The sequence below is a fragment of the Aptenodytes forsteri genome, unplaced genomic scaffold (genome assembly GCF_000699145.1).
Source record: "Aptenodytes forsteri isolate BGI_AS27 unplaced genomic scaffold, ASM69914v1 Scaffold38, whole genome shotgun sequence".
In the NCBI taxonomy this organism is placed as follows: domain Eukaryota; kingdom Metazoa; phylum Chordata; class Aves; order Sphenisciformes; family Spheniscidae; genus Aptenodytes; species Aptenodytes forsteri.
The window spans coordinates 669,681-688,117 of NW_008795704.1; the positions used below are offsets into that span (position 1 = coordinate 669,681).

General features: G+C 57.8%; 1 protein-coding gene across 1 annotated transcript in view; it reads left to right on the forward strand.

Annotated features, from left to right (window-relative positions):
• The window catches only part of CHD6 (chromodomain helicase DNA binding protein 6), a 50,550-nt gene that overhangs the window by 22,568 nt on the left and 9,545 nt on the right, over window positions 1-18,437 (forward strand). The window contains exons 20-31 of the mRNA XM_019473118.1: window positions 1,036-1,146; window positions 4,534-4,736; window positions 5,153-5,352; window positions 8,692-8,851; window positions 9,284-9,373; window positions 10,387-10,490; window positions 11,178-11,307; window positions 11,594-11,654; window positions 12,367-12,424; window positions 13,082-13,301; window positions 15,408-15,616; window positions 16,776-18,341. Coding sequence (XP_019328663.1) covers window positions 1,036-1,146; window positions 4,534-4,736; window positions 5,153-5,352; window positions 8,692-8,851; window positions 9,284-9,373; window positions 10,387-10,490; window positions 11,178-11,307; window positions 11,594-11,654; window positions 12,367-12,424; window positions 13,082-13,301; window positions 15,408-15,616; window positions 16,776-18,341 — 3,112 coding nt within the window. The remainder of the gene's footprint in view (window positions 1-1,035; window positions 1,147-4,533; window positions 4,737-5,152; window positions 5,353-8,691; window positions 8,852-9,283; window positions 9,374-10,386; window positions 10,491-11,177; window positions 11,308-11,593; window positions 11,655-12,366; window positions 12,425-13,081; window positions 13,302-15,407; window positions 15,617-16,775; window positions 18,342-18,437) is intronic.

An 18,437-nucleotide genomic window follows, 5' to 3' on the forward strand; every position in this document is an offset into this window, starting at 1 on the left:
GTGGTCAACAGAGCACTGAGGAGGGGGCCACCAGCCTGGGTGGGTGATGTGAGGCTGCCCGGGAGGGTTCAGCTTGCCAGCTTCCACTTTTCCTTTGAAGCTGGCTTAGGCTGGTGAGAAGGCAGTGCCAGGGTGTGCCCTGTCACTGGGCCAGCAGTGTGGACGGATGCAGAGCTGCTCTTGTGTCCCAGTCGGGGCACTGCAGGGTGGAGGGTTTGCTCTTCTGATGGGCTGAGGACTCCTTGCCATGGCAGCAGGCCATGTCCAGAGCTAGATCCTCTGCCCAGGGCTGGTGTGGGCAGGGTCAGGCCTCTCCTTGGGGAGGATGGATGAGTTCAAAGCCCGGGTGAGATCCAGTCCTGAGCTGGGCTGATCTTCTACTCCTGGGCTGAGCTTATTTGATCCGGAGTCTGTCACCTCCCCTGCCCTTCCGGACACTGGTGCTGCCTCGGTGTGGTGCTTTGCCAAGCAGAAATGCAGATGGAAACCTGGGCTGCCGGCGCTGTGGGAAGGAGTTGTGGTCACTTCAGCACAGCCCTCCCACAGCGCAGCCCATCTCTGTCTCCAGCCTCACTCTTCTGCTGCCGTGGGTCCTGGCTCTGCAGGGAGAGCACCAAGGAGGTGGTGGGAACCGGCTGCTGGCCTGCACAATGCCCGAAGCTGGGTGCTGCTGTGCCATGGGAAGCTGTGCACCATGGGCACTGACATCCCCACAGGAGAGAACCCAAGGAGCCATCTCTGTGCCACGCTTGTGGCTGGTTGTCTGCTGGGTGCACCAAGGGCCATCTGTCCCTCCTCCTCTTGCGGGTGGCACAGCCCAGGCTCCGTTTCCAACAGGTCAGGGAGGACTGCAGAAGAGAGGGGTTCAGCTCCCTTAAGCAAACAGAGCCCTCTGGCACGTGTCAACATGGGGTGTAACACCCCATGGCAGCGAGACTGTGCACTGCAGACAGATCTGTTGGGGATCTCTATATGGGGGAAGGCACATCTGGATGGTGGGTTGCACCCTGTTCACTACTCTTCTTTCACTCCCAGGCCAGCTTTGTAGCATCAGGAAACAGAACTGACATTTCCTTAGATGACCCCAACTTCTGGCAAAAGTGGGCCAAGATAGCAGAGCTTGATACAGACGCCAAGAATGAAAAGGTAGGATCCAGCTCGTGGCCCGTGTGCCCCACAACTGATCTGACACCGCGTGGCATGGTCTTCAGGCAGGAGCTGTGTGCTTCCGCTGGGCTCATGAAGGGACATGTGTTAGGCATCAGGAATTACTGCAAGAGAAGACTGACCCATGCCCCAATTACTTTAGCCACATGTTGGGCTGTGTCTGCCTGGTATTTCAGGGTGCTCAGTCTGTGCTCCCAGCTACTCCCAAGCCTCGTTAAGAGGCAACAGTTGGGGCTGGCAGCATGTGAGGGGAAGAGAGGATGAAACAGCCAGCACAATGGCATGCCTGTGAACCCAGCAGACTGGTGTGACTGCCTGTGCGTGAGCTCGAGCTGTGCCAGAGTTTCCCCACAGCACAGGCAGGCATGAGTGCCTACCACTGCCAGCCAGGTTGGGTGCTGGCAGCCTGGGCAGCTGGGGCTGGGGCTCTGGTGTGGAGCAGTGCCAGGATGGTCCCATGCTGCCCTCCAGGTGCCAGCTCTGATCTCCCAGCTCCCTGGCTGTCTCACCAAACCTAGACACCTTTGTTAGCTCGAGGCACGCCAGGGCCAAGCTGCTCTGTGCTCTGGCAGGGCACAAAGGGGCCCAAGTGCCAGCTCTTGCTGTGGCTGGGGATTGGTGGGGTAAGCAAGGTTCTTAACCTGCATAACCATTCCCCAGCCCAAACCCAAGTCCACGTGAGCCCTGGCACCCTGGACAGAGGGGAGCATTTGGCCTGGCAGCTCTGGAAGAAGCCTGGCGAGCTGACATGAGTTTGTATACTCCAGCCCTTTGAGCCCTGGAGCTCGCAGTGCCGGGCACATTCGTTTCACCACAGCCTCCCAGCTCCCACCACCCTGGGTCTTGATGGCTAAGGAGGTGGTGTTTGTTATGATGAGGCTCGGCAGGGTGCCCCGGCTCTCCCAGCAGCAGGCAGAGAGGAAGCTGGGCTGCATGTGACTGCGCCCGCTGGCCCGGGCTCCCTCTCTTCTCCCTGGGTAGTCCTCCAGACCCTTTGCAGGGCTGCAGCACCCATGGGCCTGTTCAGGGAGCCTTCAACCCAGTAGCAAGTCCAGCCATTTAGTGACCTAGAAGCAAAGTGGACTTGCAATTAGGTGAGGCTGCTGGAGAGCAGGTAATGATGAGCAAGCAGGTCCCTGGAATCAGTCATGCATCACGTGGTCCTGTTTAATGCCAAGGTAATAACCATAATAACTGTGCTTCTCTGTTGTGATTTATTCATAAAGTTTAATGTATGGGTTCCAGCAGCAGCCCGGGAAGATTTTGAGGAGCTGCAGTGGCATGATGGTGCTGAGAACACTGCTGGTCAAGAGGCTTGTGTCAGGCACACTGGCACCCTCAGGTCCCAGCCTCTCACCAGCTTCGTGGATATGAGGGCACCCCGGAACTGGGGGCCCTCACTGAGCAAGCACTGGGCTGTGGTGCTGTAGTGGGAGCAGTGTACTGGCTGGGCTGGAGCAGGCGGTGGGTGCTGGCTGGAAGGCAGTACCTCTTTGCAGAAGAAATGTCTCTTTCTGGTGAACACGCCAATACTGTGAGGACTGTGAGGTGCCCTGCTGCTTCCCTGCCTTGTTTGCGCTCACAGACGAAGGCAGGTTGCAGGGAGGTTGAATATCATGGCTGTGGCACTGGGTTTGTCAGAGCATTGTTGTGTGTGGATGCTTTGTCTGGTTTGGGTCTCAGAGCTCTGTCCTAGGTTAGCGCAGGCTGGGGAAGGGGCTGCCAGGGGCTCAGTGCCTCAGGGGATGGACACAGTCCTGCGTGGTGTCTGCAAATGCTCCCTCTTGCTCAACTTCTCATCTTCTCTGAGCAGGAGGGTGCAAGCGAGGTCATCCGGGCCAGCTGGGTTTGGCCCTGACAGTGCAAGGGGTGTTGCGAGAGGAGGTCCGGCTTGGGCAACTCCTCCAGTACTTCCCCCTGCTCTTACAGTGTCAAATGCTCCCTCGTGCTGCCTGTTGGATATTTTCCATATCCAACTGAATACTAGCCGCATTCACCCAAGCCTGGGGCATTGTTTGAAGACCATGTGGGTCAGGCTCAATATCCAGGCGTTGTTTTAGAAACAAATCTCTCTAAAAGCTGAATGTGAATAGGGATGAAGGGAGCTGCCCAGAGCTTCTCCTGGCCTGATGGAGCAAGTGGGGACAGGTTTGGATTGTGCCGCTCCTTCCTCCGTCAGCATTTGCAGCCCTGCTCTCCTGCCTTCAGGGATGGGAACAAGGAGTAAAGCCAAGTGGATCTGGCAGGCCCGTCACCATGTCTGGGTGAGGGGGTTGCGGACTGTAAAGGGATGCTCCCGGAGTCTCGCCTCTTGCCCTCACTGGCAAATTGGTTCCTTCCCAGCAGCGGCCATGGGCAAACGCGGCAGCTGGAGCTCCAGTGAGCCAGTACTTGGCTTCTCCTGGCCTGGTGTCAGAGCTGCCGGACGTTCCCCACGCGGCTCTGGGGAGCATCTCCTGGGGGCAGCATCCTTGTCCCTCCCTGCTCTGCCCACGAAAGGAGCTCTCTAGCTGAGCACTGAGATGGAGCTGGGAGGGTTGATGACTGCCTGTCAGGAGGCAGGAGGGGACAGATGGGGTCCCATCTCTCTGCTGGCCCTGCTGAGCTCGTGGGCTTGACTGCAACCCGGGCCTCTGCTCCCAGCTCCTCCATCAAGCACAGGGCACTGCAGCCGGCTTCAGTGCAGCCCCAGGGCCTGCCAAAATTCCAGCTAAGGCAGCAACGCTGTAGAGATGGTGTTAGACAACAGCAAGAGGGAGGCGCCCCACAGCTCTGCAGAGCTCACTGCTCTAGCAGGGAGAATGGGAGAGGGGGTGTGTGTGTGTGTCCCACATGCTTGAAATCCAGGCAGATTTAGATGACATGGATTCATTTGACAGGGTGGGGGGAAGGAGAGGAGGCAGGTACATGCTGTTTAATTTCATATTGCTCCTTCCTGCACCTTCTTGGAAGCTGCCTTTCCTCTTCCGGCACACCCATCCCCCCCAGTACAGAAATTACACTGCCTCCAGCACAGCGCTCAGCGCAGGCGGTGCTGGGAGGGCTGGGAGTATGATTCAGAGCTGAATCAGCTGCTGGTTGTCAGCAGTTTGAACCCAGAGGGCCTGATTTTCAGCCTGCCATCGTTCAGGCTGAATTTTGTGCTGGCCAGGAATTGTCTCATGTGTGCGGGCAGAGCTGCATGCAGGTAATTTGGAGCAGGTATCCCAGTGGGAAGGTGATGGCTAGCTATGGAGCTGGCAGGTTGGGAACCAGAGGCATGAGCAGAGCAGGGTGGCAGTGTGGAGAAGAGGACATACTGTGCCCTGATGGAAGGCAGGTATTTCTGCCCATACCTGAGCACGTTCTCCTCTCTGCCCCTCATAGGAGAGCCTGGTCATCGACAGGCCCCGGGTGCGGAAGCAAACCAAACACTACAACTCCTTCGAAGAGGACGAGCTGATGGAGTTCTCCGAGCTGGACAGTGACTCGGATGAGCGACCCACGCGCTCACGGCGCTTCAACGAGAAGACACGGCGGTACCTGCGGGCTGAGTGCTTCCGTGTGGAGAAGAACCTGCTCATATTTGGGTGAGTCTCACCCGCTCCCGGAGAGCACAGCCACAGCCTCCAGCTGCCCCAGCACGCACATGGGCCACTGGCTGCCCCAGCCAGCTTCTGTCCATCCTGCTTGCAGTGTCCCCTCCTTCCAGCAGTGACCTCCCTGGTGGGACCTGGGCTCTAAGTGAACATTTGGGACGGAAGGAGAGTTAGGGCGGGCAAATCATGAGCTGGCAGTTGACGCTTCCAGAGTCTGCTCCTGCCTCTGCCCTGTTCAGTCCTGGGCAAACCTCTCCCCCTCTCTGCTCCCGTAATGTGGGGGCAGAACACCCCTATCCAGGGGAGCTGGCAGGGCCGTGCCCCTGAGCGAGCTCCTGGAGAGAGGTGCCGGCGAGGTCTCTAGTTGCACAGGAGTGTTTACTCTGTCTGTGTTCCTGCTGTTCCAGCTGGGGACGCTGGAAAGATATCCTGACCCATGGGCGGTTCAAGTGGCACCTGAATGAGAAGGACATGGAGATGATTTGTCGGGCCTTGCTGGTCTATTGCGTCAAACACTACAAGGGGGATGAGAAGATTAAGAGTTTTATCTGGGATCTCATCACACCGACGAAGGATGGCCAGAACCAGGCTCTGCAGAATCACTCAGGTATTGCGTGTTCTCTCTGCCATTGCACCTGTACCCGTCGCCACTGTGCCAGCCTATGGGACCGAGGCTGCAGAAGTCAAAGCAGAGCTGATTGAAACAGTCAGCAAGCAGTTGTGCTTGAGCACCGTGACTCTCCCTGCACAGAGAAAGTGGCTGCCATGGGACTGACCTCCACACTGACCCTCAGAGCCAGCAGCAGGGGCTGGCTGGGTGGGGGAGGCTGTTTCCTGGCTCCCAGTGCCATGGCTGGTGCAGAGAGCGCCTTGTGGTGGGAGCAGAGATGCCATCCTACTCTCAAATGGGCGCTGCTAAGTTTTCTCTGGCCTGTGAATACTGTCAGGGTTCCCCCATGCGGGGAGACACCGGGCAGTGAGCTTGTGGGGTGCTGGTGACAGTATGAACACATTGGGTGTGATAGGTGTGAGGGTGCATATTCTATGAGCGTAGACGTGCCTGGCTGCTCCTCAGGGCATCACGGGACACGGCATGGATCGTTGTGCAGGGACCCTACCTGTGCCTGTTGGCAGCCCCAGCGCTAACGCCAACAGCTGAGACTGCCAGGCATGGCACTCATGGCTGCGCCGGGGAAGCTAGTGGTGCAGTCTGTCCAGCCATCTCACCCCAGGTCACCAGCTTGTGTCTCCTCTCATCATGGTTCTTGTCCCAGACATACTGGTCTGCAGTACCTGCCCTGATGGGTGGAGGTGCAGTGTTGGTTTGTCCCGAGACCTCTGCAATGCAGAATCCTACCCAGGTGATGCTGCCTTCTCTCACTCCATCTAGCAGGACCCTTTATCTCAGGTTTGGCTGTGCCCTCCCTGTTCAGAGCACTCGTACGCTTATTTTCCAGTGTGTGTGAGGTCCACATATCACACCACATGTCCAATTTGTAATTGCACCTGCATTCTGTTGGGTGGAGGTTTCCAATGTATCCTCAGCTTCAGACAGGCCACCCAGAGCGTTCCCCAGCCCTGCTCTCCCACTGTCGCTGACTCTGCCTGGGCAGTGGGGCACTGCAGATTCACCCCCTTGCCTGCAGTGCAGCATCTGCTCTCTGTAGGCATCCCTTGGGGCTGGAGCAGCACAGCAAATAGAGCCCACCATGCAAACAGCATTGTGCAGCCGCTGTGGCTTTTGTCTTTAATGATATGAAGACAGAGCCGGTGCTGGCTCCTTGGATCAGCTGGAAGGTTGTGGCCTGGGACACTTGGTCACTGCCCGTTCTGTGTCAGAGGACTCTGCGCTGACCTAGCAACACAGCGCCTGCGACCTGCAGCTTTCAGGACAGGTGAGTTGGGCTGGGAGGGCCAGCTGGGGGAGGCCACGGCGCTCCCTCGGGGTGGTCAGGGCCCCACGGCTGTGTGCTGCTTGTTGTGCACTTGTGATCTGTGGCGCAAGGTGAGTAACGAGGAGGCTGGGAGTCTCCAGCCTGCTTTTGGCATCAGGGAGCCAGGCTGAAACCTGGGGCTCCTGTTTCAAGGTGGTGGAGCACAAGGAAGGCTGTTCTGGAGTGGTGCTGTCGCTGAGCGCCGACAGCATGCTGCGTGTTACTTGGTGCTTAAAACCCGACATCACCATTTCCTTCTGTCTGGAAATGTCCAACTGGCTTTACAGTGTGAGGTCCGAGCATGTGGCCTTCAGTGGCTTCCTTAAGTTACTCCAATCACCTACAATGTGAGCCAGTCTGGCAGTGCTGCCTGCTGCCCTTGCCACACAGCCGTGCCCAGAGCGGTGCTGGGACTGGACTCGAGAGCCCTGTGGGGAGCAGAGCAAGAGTAAGAAACAAACTGGTCGATATGAATGGGCTTGATTTAGATATGCCAAGTAACGAACAAGCTGCGGTTTCAGTGGAGGGTCAGGAATGCTTTAGTGCGAGAGCAGCACTAAAATTGGATATTTAGCAGAGGGAAGCAACCAGGAGCTTCTCCATCAGTTCTTCAGAATGGCTTTTCCCACCTGTGAAACCTCCATGTGGTCTTGGCCAGAGGAACAACAAAACCATCTAGCCTAACCTCAGGAGCAGCCACGCGGCAGGTGCTGCTGTGGCTCGCCAAGGAGCCTGAGGTACCACTCATATTTGCAGAGAGCTGACCAGGCAAGACATGCTCCGGGCCTCCTTGATGTGCAGAAAAACAACAGCAACCTCCAGCCCTTGCTAGTGCATCCTGGGGCTGTTCCTTCTCAATCCCATATCCACGGGACTACAAGGGGCGAGCATAGCACGTGGGCAGCAGCTCAGACCTCTGCTCTGATCCAGCCCCGTCCTGCCTTCCGTCCTGGAAGAGGTCAAGGTGCTGAGGAAGCAGCGTTTGCCCAGAGTTCGTCAGGCCAATTCAGTGCTGGGGACAGGAGCCCTGGTGCCCACTGCAGGCCTCCAGCAGCCACCTAGGCTGGAGCCCTTGTCCTGTCGTGGAGCTGCAGACTTTGTGCAGGGGTTGAGGACACGGTGACACTCTCTCTTCTTCCCTGGTGTCACAAGACCAGACGGATGGGACGGGACTGCTGAGACACTTCTTTCCCTTTCACACACATAGGCAGGAGAGGACATCTGCAGGACCCTGCCTCAGAAGCGGCTGCCCAGGGAGGCAGTTCATCCCTCTCAGAAGACTCCAAACAATAGCGACCCCACCAGGAGTTGTTCCCATGTTCTGCTGTGAACTCGCATCTTATTTCAAGGTTGAAAATGTGTTTAATTTTCAGCTCCAGCCACTGGATCTCATTTTATCTTTGTCAGCCAGACGACACTGCGTTCCTTTTCACTTCGTTATCTTTGCCAAGTTAAATGCCCCCTGCAGTGATCTGGTTGCCACGCAGCCCTCCTCCTGATGCATGGAACAGGAAACAACCCTTACAGATCAGATCATCAGGATTGTCTTCTGGTCTTTGATCATTTGGGAGACTCTTGTTTGAACTCTTGTCCCAAATCACTGTGTTTACCCCATAGGGTGAAATTCAGAGCTGGCTGTAGTGTCCAAGTAAGGCTCTAAGAGCCGTGCACAGGACCAAGGTCCCTTCCATGCTTCTCTGTGATATTTTTGTACATCAAGGGGCCATGTTATCCTTTGGGCTCAGCATTGCACTGAGAACTCACAGCACTTCAGTTTCTGTGGCGATCCCCAAGTTTTTCTTGGAGACAGAGCCTCCCATGCTCTGCGTTTACCCCGTGAACTTCCCCTACCCTGGCTTGCCGACCTGCAGCCAGGAGCTTTGCACGGCCTCCTCCAGCTCCCTGGCTCTGCTGCCCTGCCTGTGCACCGCAGGGCCAGAGATGCCTCGAGGCCGTGCCTGGTCTGGCCCACAGTGCCCACGGTGCTCACTGGCTGCCACTTGCTGTTACAGGCTTGTCAGCACCGGTGCCCAGAGGCAGGAAGGGGAAGAAGACGAAAAACCAGATGCTGCTTCCCGAGATAAAGAACGCGGACTGGCTCGCCACCTGCAACCCCGAGGTCGTCCTGCATGACGACAGCTACAAGAAGCACCTCAAACAGCACTGCAACAAGTGAGTGCAGGAGCCCATGTCAGCTCATGTAGACCGTAGGCTGAGGGCCTTTAGCATGGGGAGGGTGGGAGGGAGCTGCAAAAGGCTCACAGCCCATGCAGGATCACCATGCTCCGGCTGCTGGACCGCTCTCGGATGCTTCTCCAGCTAACGGGAGCCATGCCCTGAGCAGCAAACCTCCGGCTGCAGGGTCCCAGCAGATCGCAGGGCTGGGCACTGTGGCAGGACACCGCATGGCCGGTGCGTGTCCTGCTTTGAGGAGGTGGGTCCTCCCACATGGGGAAACACGGTGTCGAGCAGGTTTCTCTGGCCTTGCTGACCCTCAGAGCATCCCCCTGCAAATGCTCTGGCGAGGGCCATTGGGCCAGGCCCTAGGCTGGCATCTGAGCACCTGCGTGCTAGCGTGTGTTCCTCTCTGCTGCCCTGGGACAGGGTTCTGCTGCGGGTGCGAATGCTCTACTACCTGAAGGCTGAAGTGCTGGGGGAGGCCGCAGACAAAGCCTTCGAGGGGACCCCTGCCAGGTAGGGACCTTACGGTGAACCCCTGCGATGCTTCTCGGGGAGGTGGTGGCAGCGCTCGAGCACTGCCACAGCCATCCAGCCCAGCCAGGTCTGGGCTCACTGCGGCTCTAGGCGAGTCAGACCCTGTGGTCAAATCCCTAGGTCTTGCTCAGGCAAAACTTCATCCTTAGATGGCAGCTCTGCCTGAGCAGGGACCGTGGCCGTGGCAGCCCTGTTGAGGCAGCTCTGAGGCTGCAGCACCAGCCTGGGGGGGTGGTGAGGACACTCAGGGACACCCTGCAGCCTGCAGGAAAATGTCTCCACATGCTGCCTGACAAATTGGCCTTTAATCCAAAGTGGGATTGGAGAGAGACTGTGCCTGGTTCCCAGGGCCAGGCCTCAGAGCAGAGCATGCCCCATCGCTGTGGCCTGTAGTCCCTTCCCAGCACTGAGGACAAGGGGGCTGACAGGCTCTGTTAATGCCACTGAGCCTGCAGCCTGCCAGCTCCTGATCTTCCTGCAAAGACTCAGCTCTCAGTGCTTCAGAGAGAAGTGTGATATGCTGAGCTTAATTTCCTAGAGCAGAGGCTGCTGCCTTCCCCAGCACAGCTCCATCAGCATGAGTCTGTGCGGAGGGGATGTTGCAGCCCACCCCACCAGATGTTCTATTCTTTTGGGGCTGGTAGGTTTGAAGTGGTTTCCCCCAAGAGATGCTGTTCAGATCAGTTAGGATCTCCAGTCCTCTGGTGTTGCTTGGGTGGGAGGGGAGAGGGGCTGTGCAGCCTCCCCATCTCTGGAGAAAGATGATGTGGAAGGCAGTGGGTTGCGGTGGAGCCAAGGCTCCAGCTCTCTGACCCCAGGGAGATGTGCACACCAGGCCATGGCAAGGCCCCAGGCCAGCCTTGCATTCATTAGCTGTCCCCAAGCCAGCGGGTGATGCCTCCTGTCTCCCCCTGCCCCTGCCCAGCAGTACCCAGTGCGCTCCAGTGTCTGGTGAGGCTGGGAGAGGGGCGTTCATACCTTGTCTGCCACAGGGAGCTGGACGTGCTGCTGCCAGACATTGACTACGTGGAGATCCCAGTGGACTGGTGGAATGCCGAAGCCGATAAATCCCTGCTCATCGGCGTCTTCAAGCACGGTGTGTACCCAGCTTGTCTGGTGGGTGCCAGTGCGTGAGAGGGACCCAAGTGGAGCACCTGGCCAGAGCTCCGGTACCTGGAGGGGACATTCACGTCAGTGCGAGGGGGCAGAGCTGCGGCCATGCACCATAGCCACACAGGGCCAAGGCAGCTCTCCCCATGCGCTGCCAGCTGCGGCGCTGCCAGCTCATTCGGGTGGTGGGGCAGGCACACTGCTGTGCCCAGTCTCGTGGCAGACTCCTCTGGTTTGCCGGGAGCAGCATGCAGTTGCCACGTGAGGGCGAGGAGGAAGGCACAGAGCCTATCCTGGCATCCCCAGCCTTGTCATGAAGTCCCCCTGCAGCTTCCAGGAGCCACAGGGCTGTTTGCGCCCAGCTGCAACCTGCCACGGGTGCTGTGCACAGCTCTCCGGGTGCTGCGCTGCCTACCAGGCAGGGCTGCCTGCTGGGATGGAAAGGCTGACCTTTCTCTTTGCCCGCTGCCCAGGGGCTGCAGAGCAATTAGCAGCTTTTGGGAAAGTGTTCTGAATTTCTGGGGGTGAGAATTGCTCTCACAGCAGCACAGACAGAGAGTGTGAAAGCCAGGTGGGGAGCTGTATCCCACAGAGCAGGAGGTTCGCCTGAACCAGGCTCAGGCCTGGCTTTGTGCCGTCTTTCTCCTTTCTGATGGCCCATGGCGGTTGGCAGGTTACGAGAGGTACAATGCCATGCGGGCGGACCCGGCGCTGTGCTTTCTGGAGAAGGTGGGCATGCCAGACGAGAAGCTGCTCTCTGCGGAGCAGGGCGTCAGCGACGGGGCCCACGACGCTGCCGAAAGGTGGGCAGGGGATGGAGCCAAGCTCTCGGGGGCTGTCTGGCTCACTCCTGGGGGCCATGTTAGCAATGGGGCAGTGCTGTGGGGTGAGCTGTGCGTAGGGAGAGGGAAGGAAGCAGACCATGCATCTGAGCACAGTGGGCAGGGGGGAAGGCAGGTGGGAGCTGGCTCCCAGTACAAGGCAGAGGGATGGCATGAGCACCAATTCTCTGCTCCCTCCTGCCGACAACTGGCACAGCCAAGGGGGCTGTGCTGCCACTACCAGGGACTAATTCACTCTCTTACCCAGGGGCAGCATGGAAAAGGAAGAGAGCGGTGGAGAAAAGCTGGAGGGGCTGCCAAAGCAGGAGGTGAGTGGGATTCACGGTGATCGATGCATGTCTGCTGCTGCCAGGCCTGCCCTCCCACCCTGCGCTGCAGGCTTAGCGCCGTCAGCTCTGCTGCGGGGCACGGAGGAACCAGCACTGCCGGTGACCCTGCTCTGTGCCAGTTTTGCTGCACCGTGCATGGGCTTTGCCCCACGCTGTCTGCGTCGTCTCTGCTCGCTGGAGCACAGCTTCTGCTGTGGGCTCTGTGTGTTTTCTGCGGACCTGGGCAGCATCCACCTCATGGGGAGCTGATGGCCAGGGGTGCTGGCTCTCGCACTCGGCTTCAGGAGCCACGTGGGGCTGGCAAAGGAGTTGGGGGTGTCCCAAAAGAAATGGCCCTGGGGGAGAGGAAGAGCAGTAAACGAGGCAGCATGGGAGGGTGCAAGGTTCATTTGAGCAGCAGAGGCTGTCGCACTGCTACTGTCCTGGTCAGTGGCACTACAGCCTGTGTTACTGTGGTGGACCACCCCTCCAGGCCCAAAATGGACAGCACTGCCCCTCTGAGCTGCCACCTCCCCTGTCCATGCTGCTCTGATCCCGTGTGCTGAGGGCAGCCAGTGACTGCAGCCCGAGGGCACAGGACACGTGGACCTGCCCGTCCTGCCACCCCGTACCCTGCCAGGGCCGGGTGGGCTGCGGCACGGGGGTTTCTGTGTGGGGCTGGAGAGCCTTCTCTGATGGTTTCCTTCTGCAGGACATCATGGCTGCTGGGGTGGGTGAAGCCGGTGAGAAGCAGGACGAGCCAGCGGCAGGTGAGGCCGTATCTCCCGCAGCATGGCGTGTGGCTTCACAGGGGCTGGCACGGCACAGAGGCAGGCGCTGCTGGGTGGGAGGGACGTGCTGCTCTGTGTTAGTGTGTGAGGTATCTTAACCTGGGCAGGCTCCTGTTAGGGGCCCTCCCGTGCAGAGTCATGCGTGACCCAGGGATGGGCCCTGTGGCAGGGCAGCCAGGGTCCCAAAAAAGAGTGTTTCCAGCCAAAGCCAGCCAGGGGTGACTAGAAGCCATTAGCCTGCCCTTGTCCATGCAGTTGCCTGCATGAGATGAGCGTGCAGGGTCTCTGCAGTGGGCAGTGCTGGCGGATGCCATGGGTTGGCTAGTCCCACTGCTGAGCAGGGAGCAGCAGTCCTCTCCCACACATGGCCTGGCCTGGAGCCATCATTCCTACCCCGATCTCTGCCTCTGGGCTCTCTCTGAAGGAAGATTAGACATGGTGAGGCTGTGAGCCAGCAGCTTTTGGACTGCGGAGGCCCAGGGATGGTCACCACAGCCCCCCACTCATGACTGTGATCCCTTATGTCCCCCATGGGAGAGGGAAGGTGAGAGGGAGCTCTGGGAGCCGGCCGGAGGGATGTGGAACCTGTGGCTTTGAGTGTTCATTAAATACTAATGTCCTTGCTGATGTTTGAAGCCCAGGATGGCTCCGACTCAGACAGATCCTGCTGGCCTGTCTCATCTGCCCTCACAGCCAGACTGCGGAGGCTCGTCACCGTCTACCAGCGCTGCAACCGCAAAGAGCTGCCTCCCCGTGCCGAGATGCTGGTGCCTGGTAACCATGGATACTGGCTGCAGGACGAGATGTTCAGGAGAGCCTCTGAGATGGACTCAGTGAACAAAGAAATGCAGAAAAGGTAACGCAGCAGAGGGTCCTTTCCAAAGCTGATTTAGGCCAGTTGAAATCCTTGCCCCCCTGGATTTACCCAGGTAAATGTCACCATGGCTGTCCGTGCAGCCAGCTGCCTGTGTGACGGAGGCACGTGGGTCCTTGTTGGGCAGGGAATGCTGCTCCCAGCCGCGAGGGAGCCTTGTGGCTCTGGCAGCCAGCCCAGCCGGAGAGCAGCCTCCACTGTAGTTTGTGGGTAGCAGCTGGTGACATGGTGGAAAGAAGCGAGGGGACAGCTCTTCAGGGTCAAATCCAGCATCTGCTGGGCCAGGGATCGCACACAGCCCCAGCAGAGCAGGTGCTTCTGAGCAGTGTTGTGCACTTGGGACACACCGTGGATGAAGGGTTGACAGATGAGCGCTGTCACAGCCCATGTGTGTAGCCTTTCTGACCCTCGTGGCTCTCACGCCGCTGCATTAGCCTCCTGCTCATGGCCTCGGGAGCCCAATGGTGGCATATCCTGGTTGCGGTGTGCTCCCATTTCATTGGTGTCCCAGTAAGTGGAAGGATGGTGGGACCATCCTGGCACCCTGCGTGGCTCTCTAAAGAAACCGGGGAGGGTGTGCAGCAGGGTGGTGCTGCCTCCATCACTGCCAGTCCCCAGTGCACAGCTGTGGGACTTCCTGAGCTGCAGGGGCTCTCTGTGGTTAGCAGTCCTCATGGCTTTGTCTCCTGTGAACCTGTCCCCCTTGCAGGAACCCACGTAACCACTTGGTATCTGTGCTGCCCTGTGCTCTCTGTTCACGGCCTCCTTGTATGGAAGCTGCTCCAGCCCACTGATCTTCCCTCTCCCCTTCCTCTGGACCTCTTCCAGTTGTACTGTCCCCTGTTCAAGGTGGGGGCATCAGTGGTTGTGCTGTGGACACCACAGCAGTCTGGTATTTCCTGCTCTTTAATTCTGTGGGCTTTTTATTTTTGAGTGTCCTTACAGAGTGTCCTAGGCAGTTTCCAACCAGCCTTTAATTTGAGGCCTTTCAACAAACTCCCTGTTGGGCTCTTTGATTTGGATCATTGATTTTTTTATTAACTTTCCTCTTGTTATTCTCCCTTTTGGAATGAAATATCACTGCAGGGGGCTCATGGCCCCTGGGAGCAGGGGTGGAAATGCTGGTCTAGGTGTATTTTGGTTAGTTGGGGAGTGCTGTGTCTGCTCTCCCTTGACGTGTCCCAGCTGCTTGCTGGTGCTGGCTCAGAGCTGCAATTCAGAGGAGCTGAGATTTGACTTTAAGCTTTCTTCAGCCTACAGCACTCACTTTTCTCTGCCGTGACCTGCTCCTGCGCTTGCCCTGTAGTTTGCACCCTGGTCTGTTCTCTGTCGCCTGTTTCTCTGTGCTCTGTTTGCCTGGGGCTGTATTTGCCCAGGACTCTCTTCACCATCTCTGTCCTGGATCATTCCTTTGAGTGATCCCCACGAGCTGAAAGCTCAGAGAGTCCAAGCCAGGGTGAAAGTTGTGCTCTAACAGTGCTGTAACTGAACCCCCCCATCACCATGGCTGCTTTCCTTCAGTGGAAAGGGGGTGACACCCACCCCTGGCACCCAGGAGTCCACAGGAGTCAGCAGGGTGGATGGTGTTACTGGGACCCTTACGGCAACGAATCCCAGTCCCAGTTTCCCTCTGGAAGAGGCTGGATGAGAGCTGGGTCTGCAGGACCTTCCTTTCTAATTCCTGGTACAGGGAGTTGGCCTTTCCATGGAGGTGGTGAGACAACTCGATGTGGCAGGAAGCAAGTAGGTGAGATAGGTTTGTGCCTCCACAGAAGCTGCTGGAGCCTGTGCCCCATCGGCAGCACAGCCAGGAGCTGCACTTAGTGTTTTTTCAAACAGCCAAGAGTGTTTTTTCAACAGTGAGCCAAGAGCCAGAGGGCCCGTGGCCTTCGTTCCTCCTCACTATGCGCCATAAGGCAGAGGATCTCAGGTTGTGGTGATCTCCCTGTTGTGCTCCTCCTGGCAGCTCCCCAAAAACTGGTGGGCAGTAACTAGATAGTCCTCTCTGAGCCTGTCTGCCTGGTGCCTTGCCCATGCTGGCACCAGAACGTGTCTCAGTGGTGTTCATGTCTCCTCCCTGCACCACAGGTGGACCAGGAGGGAGCAGGCTGATTTCTACCGCACGGTCTCCTCCTTTGGGGTTATCTATGACCAGGAGAAAAAGATCTTTGACTGGGCCCAGTTCCGAGCCATCTCTCGACTGGAGAAGAAGACAGATGAGAGCCTGGAGAAGTACTTCTACAGCTTCGTGGCCATGTGCAAGAATGTCTGTGGTCTCCCACTGTGGAAAGAGGATGGTGAGTGGAAATTGCATGGCCTATGGGGGTGTAACGGTAGGCCCATGTAGCCATAGGTCAGAAATGGTCCCACTGCTCTTGTGGAGCAGGAGAGCAAGCGAGGAGTTTCAGGGACAGTTGGAGGCAGCGAGATACCAGGCAGGCTGTGGGCTTGCAGATTTCTGGCTGCCTTGTTACCACCGTGTACCGCCTCCCCAGCGCAACAGGAAGCTAGGGCAGCCCTGTGGGCTCCAGCCCCTGCTCTCACAGGTCTCACAGAGCTCTCCCATGAAATCACAACCAATTTTATCCAAGACAGCAACCTCTAGATGTGAGGGAGGAGAAGTAGAGAAGCAGCAGACCACATCTCCTCCACACTGGAGCTGGGGGTTGTTTGGGCGATCTGTGTTGCTGCTTTCTTTCCGAGCATCTCTCTGCTGGCGCTGGACAGAGTCTGCACAGTGCCCGTGCTGTGGCGTAGCTGACTAGAGAGCTCTGCTACAGGGTAAAGCGCATCTGAACCCATTGCAGGAGGCTTGGGAAGCCCGGCCAACACACAGGGCATCCATTTTCTCAGAGTGCCCTGCAGAGCCCCAGTGCATTGGCACCGTGCAGGACATGGCAGATGAAAAGCTGCTTGGGAGCTATTTAAACACAAAGCAATTTGCTTCTAACAGCAGCAGGAAGGATTTCATCTCAGACCTGTCAGGAGGTCTGGTCTCAGGCACAGTTGCTTGGATGTGTGTGTTAATGCCTTAGGTAGATGTTCCTCATCAAAAGAGCTGCATGAGTTGAGGGACTCCCTTCCCTGAGAACCTGCTGAAGGGCTACCAGAGGCTCAGACCCCAGGGAGCTGCTCCACCGGCAGGTCTAGGCAGCTCCAGCACTGATGGCGCTAATGGTGCAGAGCTCAGACAAGACTCTGAAATCCTCTGCAGCCAAGTGCCACTCTTGGTCCAGCTGCTAAAGTCGAGGGAGTTTACTCCTGTGTGTCCATTTGGTGGCAAATGAATGGAAGGTGGTGAGACTGGGAAAAGAAGCCTCAACGGTGGCTACAAGCACTCCCCCCACCTCACCTGCAGTCTGAGCAAGAGTTAAAACTCACCTTGCTCATCTCTGCCTCTGAGTAACTCTCATCAATCTGTATAACGGGGCCTTGGCTTTTCTATCCTTGCTGTAGGTCCCCCAGACCCTGACATCTACGTGGAGCCCATCACGGAGGAACGTGCTGCCAGAACCCTCTACCGTATCGAACTTCTGCGAAAGGTGCGCGAGCAGGTGCTCAAGTGTCCGCAGCTCCATGAGCGGCTCAAGCTGTGCCGGCCGAGCCTCTACCTGCCAGTGTGGTGGGAGTGTGGCAAACATGATCGGGACCTGCTGATCGGCACCGCCAAGCATGGCCTGAATCGCACTGATTACTACATCATGAATGACCCCCAGCTGTCTTTTTTAGATGCATACAGGAACTATGCCCAGCATAAAAGAACGGGGCTCCCAGGCCCAGAAACCCTGTGCTGCCTTTATCAGACTAACTCCAAACTCTACAGTTCCCCCCTGTACAGCCAGGTGGACCGGACTTGCGAATCCCTGGAGAATGAAGCCGAGAGTCAGATCAAGCTAGACACTGTAGACAACACTATGTCCCAGGCTGGGGGCAGTCTGCCGGATGCAAACTGTGAAACATTCATGTCTAAAGTCCGGGACATAATTTCCAGTAACTATGATGAGAGCTCTCTGCCAGACTCATTGGTGTGCATGATGTACGATGAGAAGGCCTGTAACAGCGAGCAAAGCTCCCTTGCCCGAGACAGCCCAAGTTGCACAGATGTTGGAAGCAGTGTTGCTAAACTCTCTGAGGGCAAGCTAGACGGGGACGAGGATCCGTCTAGCTGCGATGCAGATGCCATGAGAGAGACTCCCTTCCTAGAGGGTTTGCAGGTGGGCTGTGACCGAATGGACAGTCAGAACGAGGAAGCTGAGCCTTCACCTTCTACCCCCGAAAGCGACCCTTCGCGGAGCGTCCCAGCAGAGCTCTGCGAAGCCTTGCAGCAGAAGGGAGATCTCACCAGCCCTGCGCCAGTGCTGCCTGAGCATGGTTCCATGGAAGGGGTCATAAGTGTGGGGCTTTACAGTCCCAGTCTTCATAACTATGAAATAAAGGTTCCTCCTGAGCAGAGGTTCATCAATCTGCTGCAGGAGAAAGGAATGGAGGCAAAGTCAGGGCCAAGTCAGAGCCACAGTGAGGAAGATGAGGAGGAAGAAGAGGACGATGATAATTCTGAGGCAGCAGCAGATGTTGTGGAAGGCTTGAGTGGTCCCAGGACCAGGGCCGGTTGTGACCCTGAGGCTAATGAACTAGGGGGTGAGGAGCAGAGCTCTGGACTCCCCACACCTGAGGGCACGTGCCCAGAAGACGTGAATGGCGAGAGAGAGTCCCTGGGGCTGGGGACGCACGAAGGGCTGGGGGAGCCTGGGCCAAAGGGTAGGGAGGACCGTGTCCTGGATGAGGAGAGCACCCTGCAGCATTCACCAGGCCAGGCTCAGAGCCAGGCTTTCAGCCTGCCTGCACCTCTGCTGGGGGCCCCAGGGGCAGAGCCCCCCCGTGGTGGCGGGGAGGCCTGGGGCCAAGGGGCTGAGGGGCAGGCAGGCTGCAGAGAGGCCCTGCACCCCGAGCCCCAGGGGGTGAAGCAAGAAGAGTGTGAGAACAGAGATGAGGGGGAGAAAGCCAGCAGCAGCCAGAGTCAAGGTACGGTCCTGAGAGCTCCCTCTGGTTGAGAGTCACCTCCGGCTGGGGTGGGAGGGACCTGCTGTCTGCCTTGCAGAGCCAAAGCCTTGGGGCTGC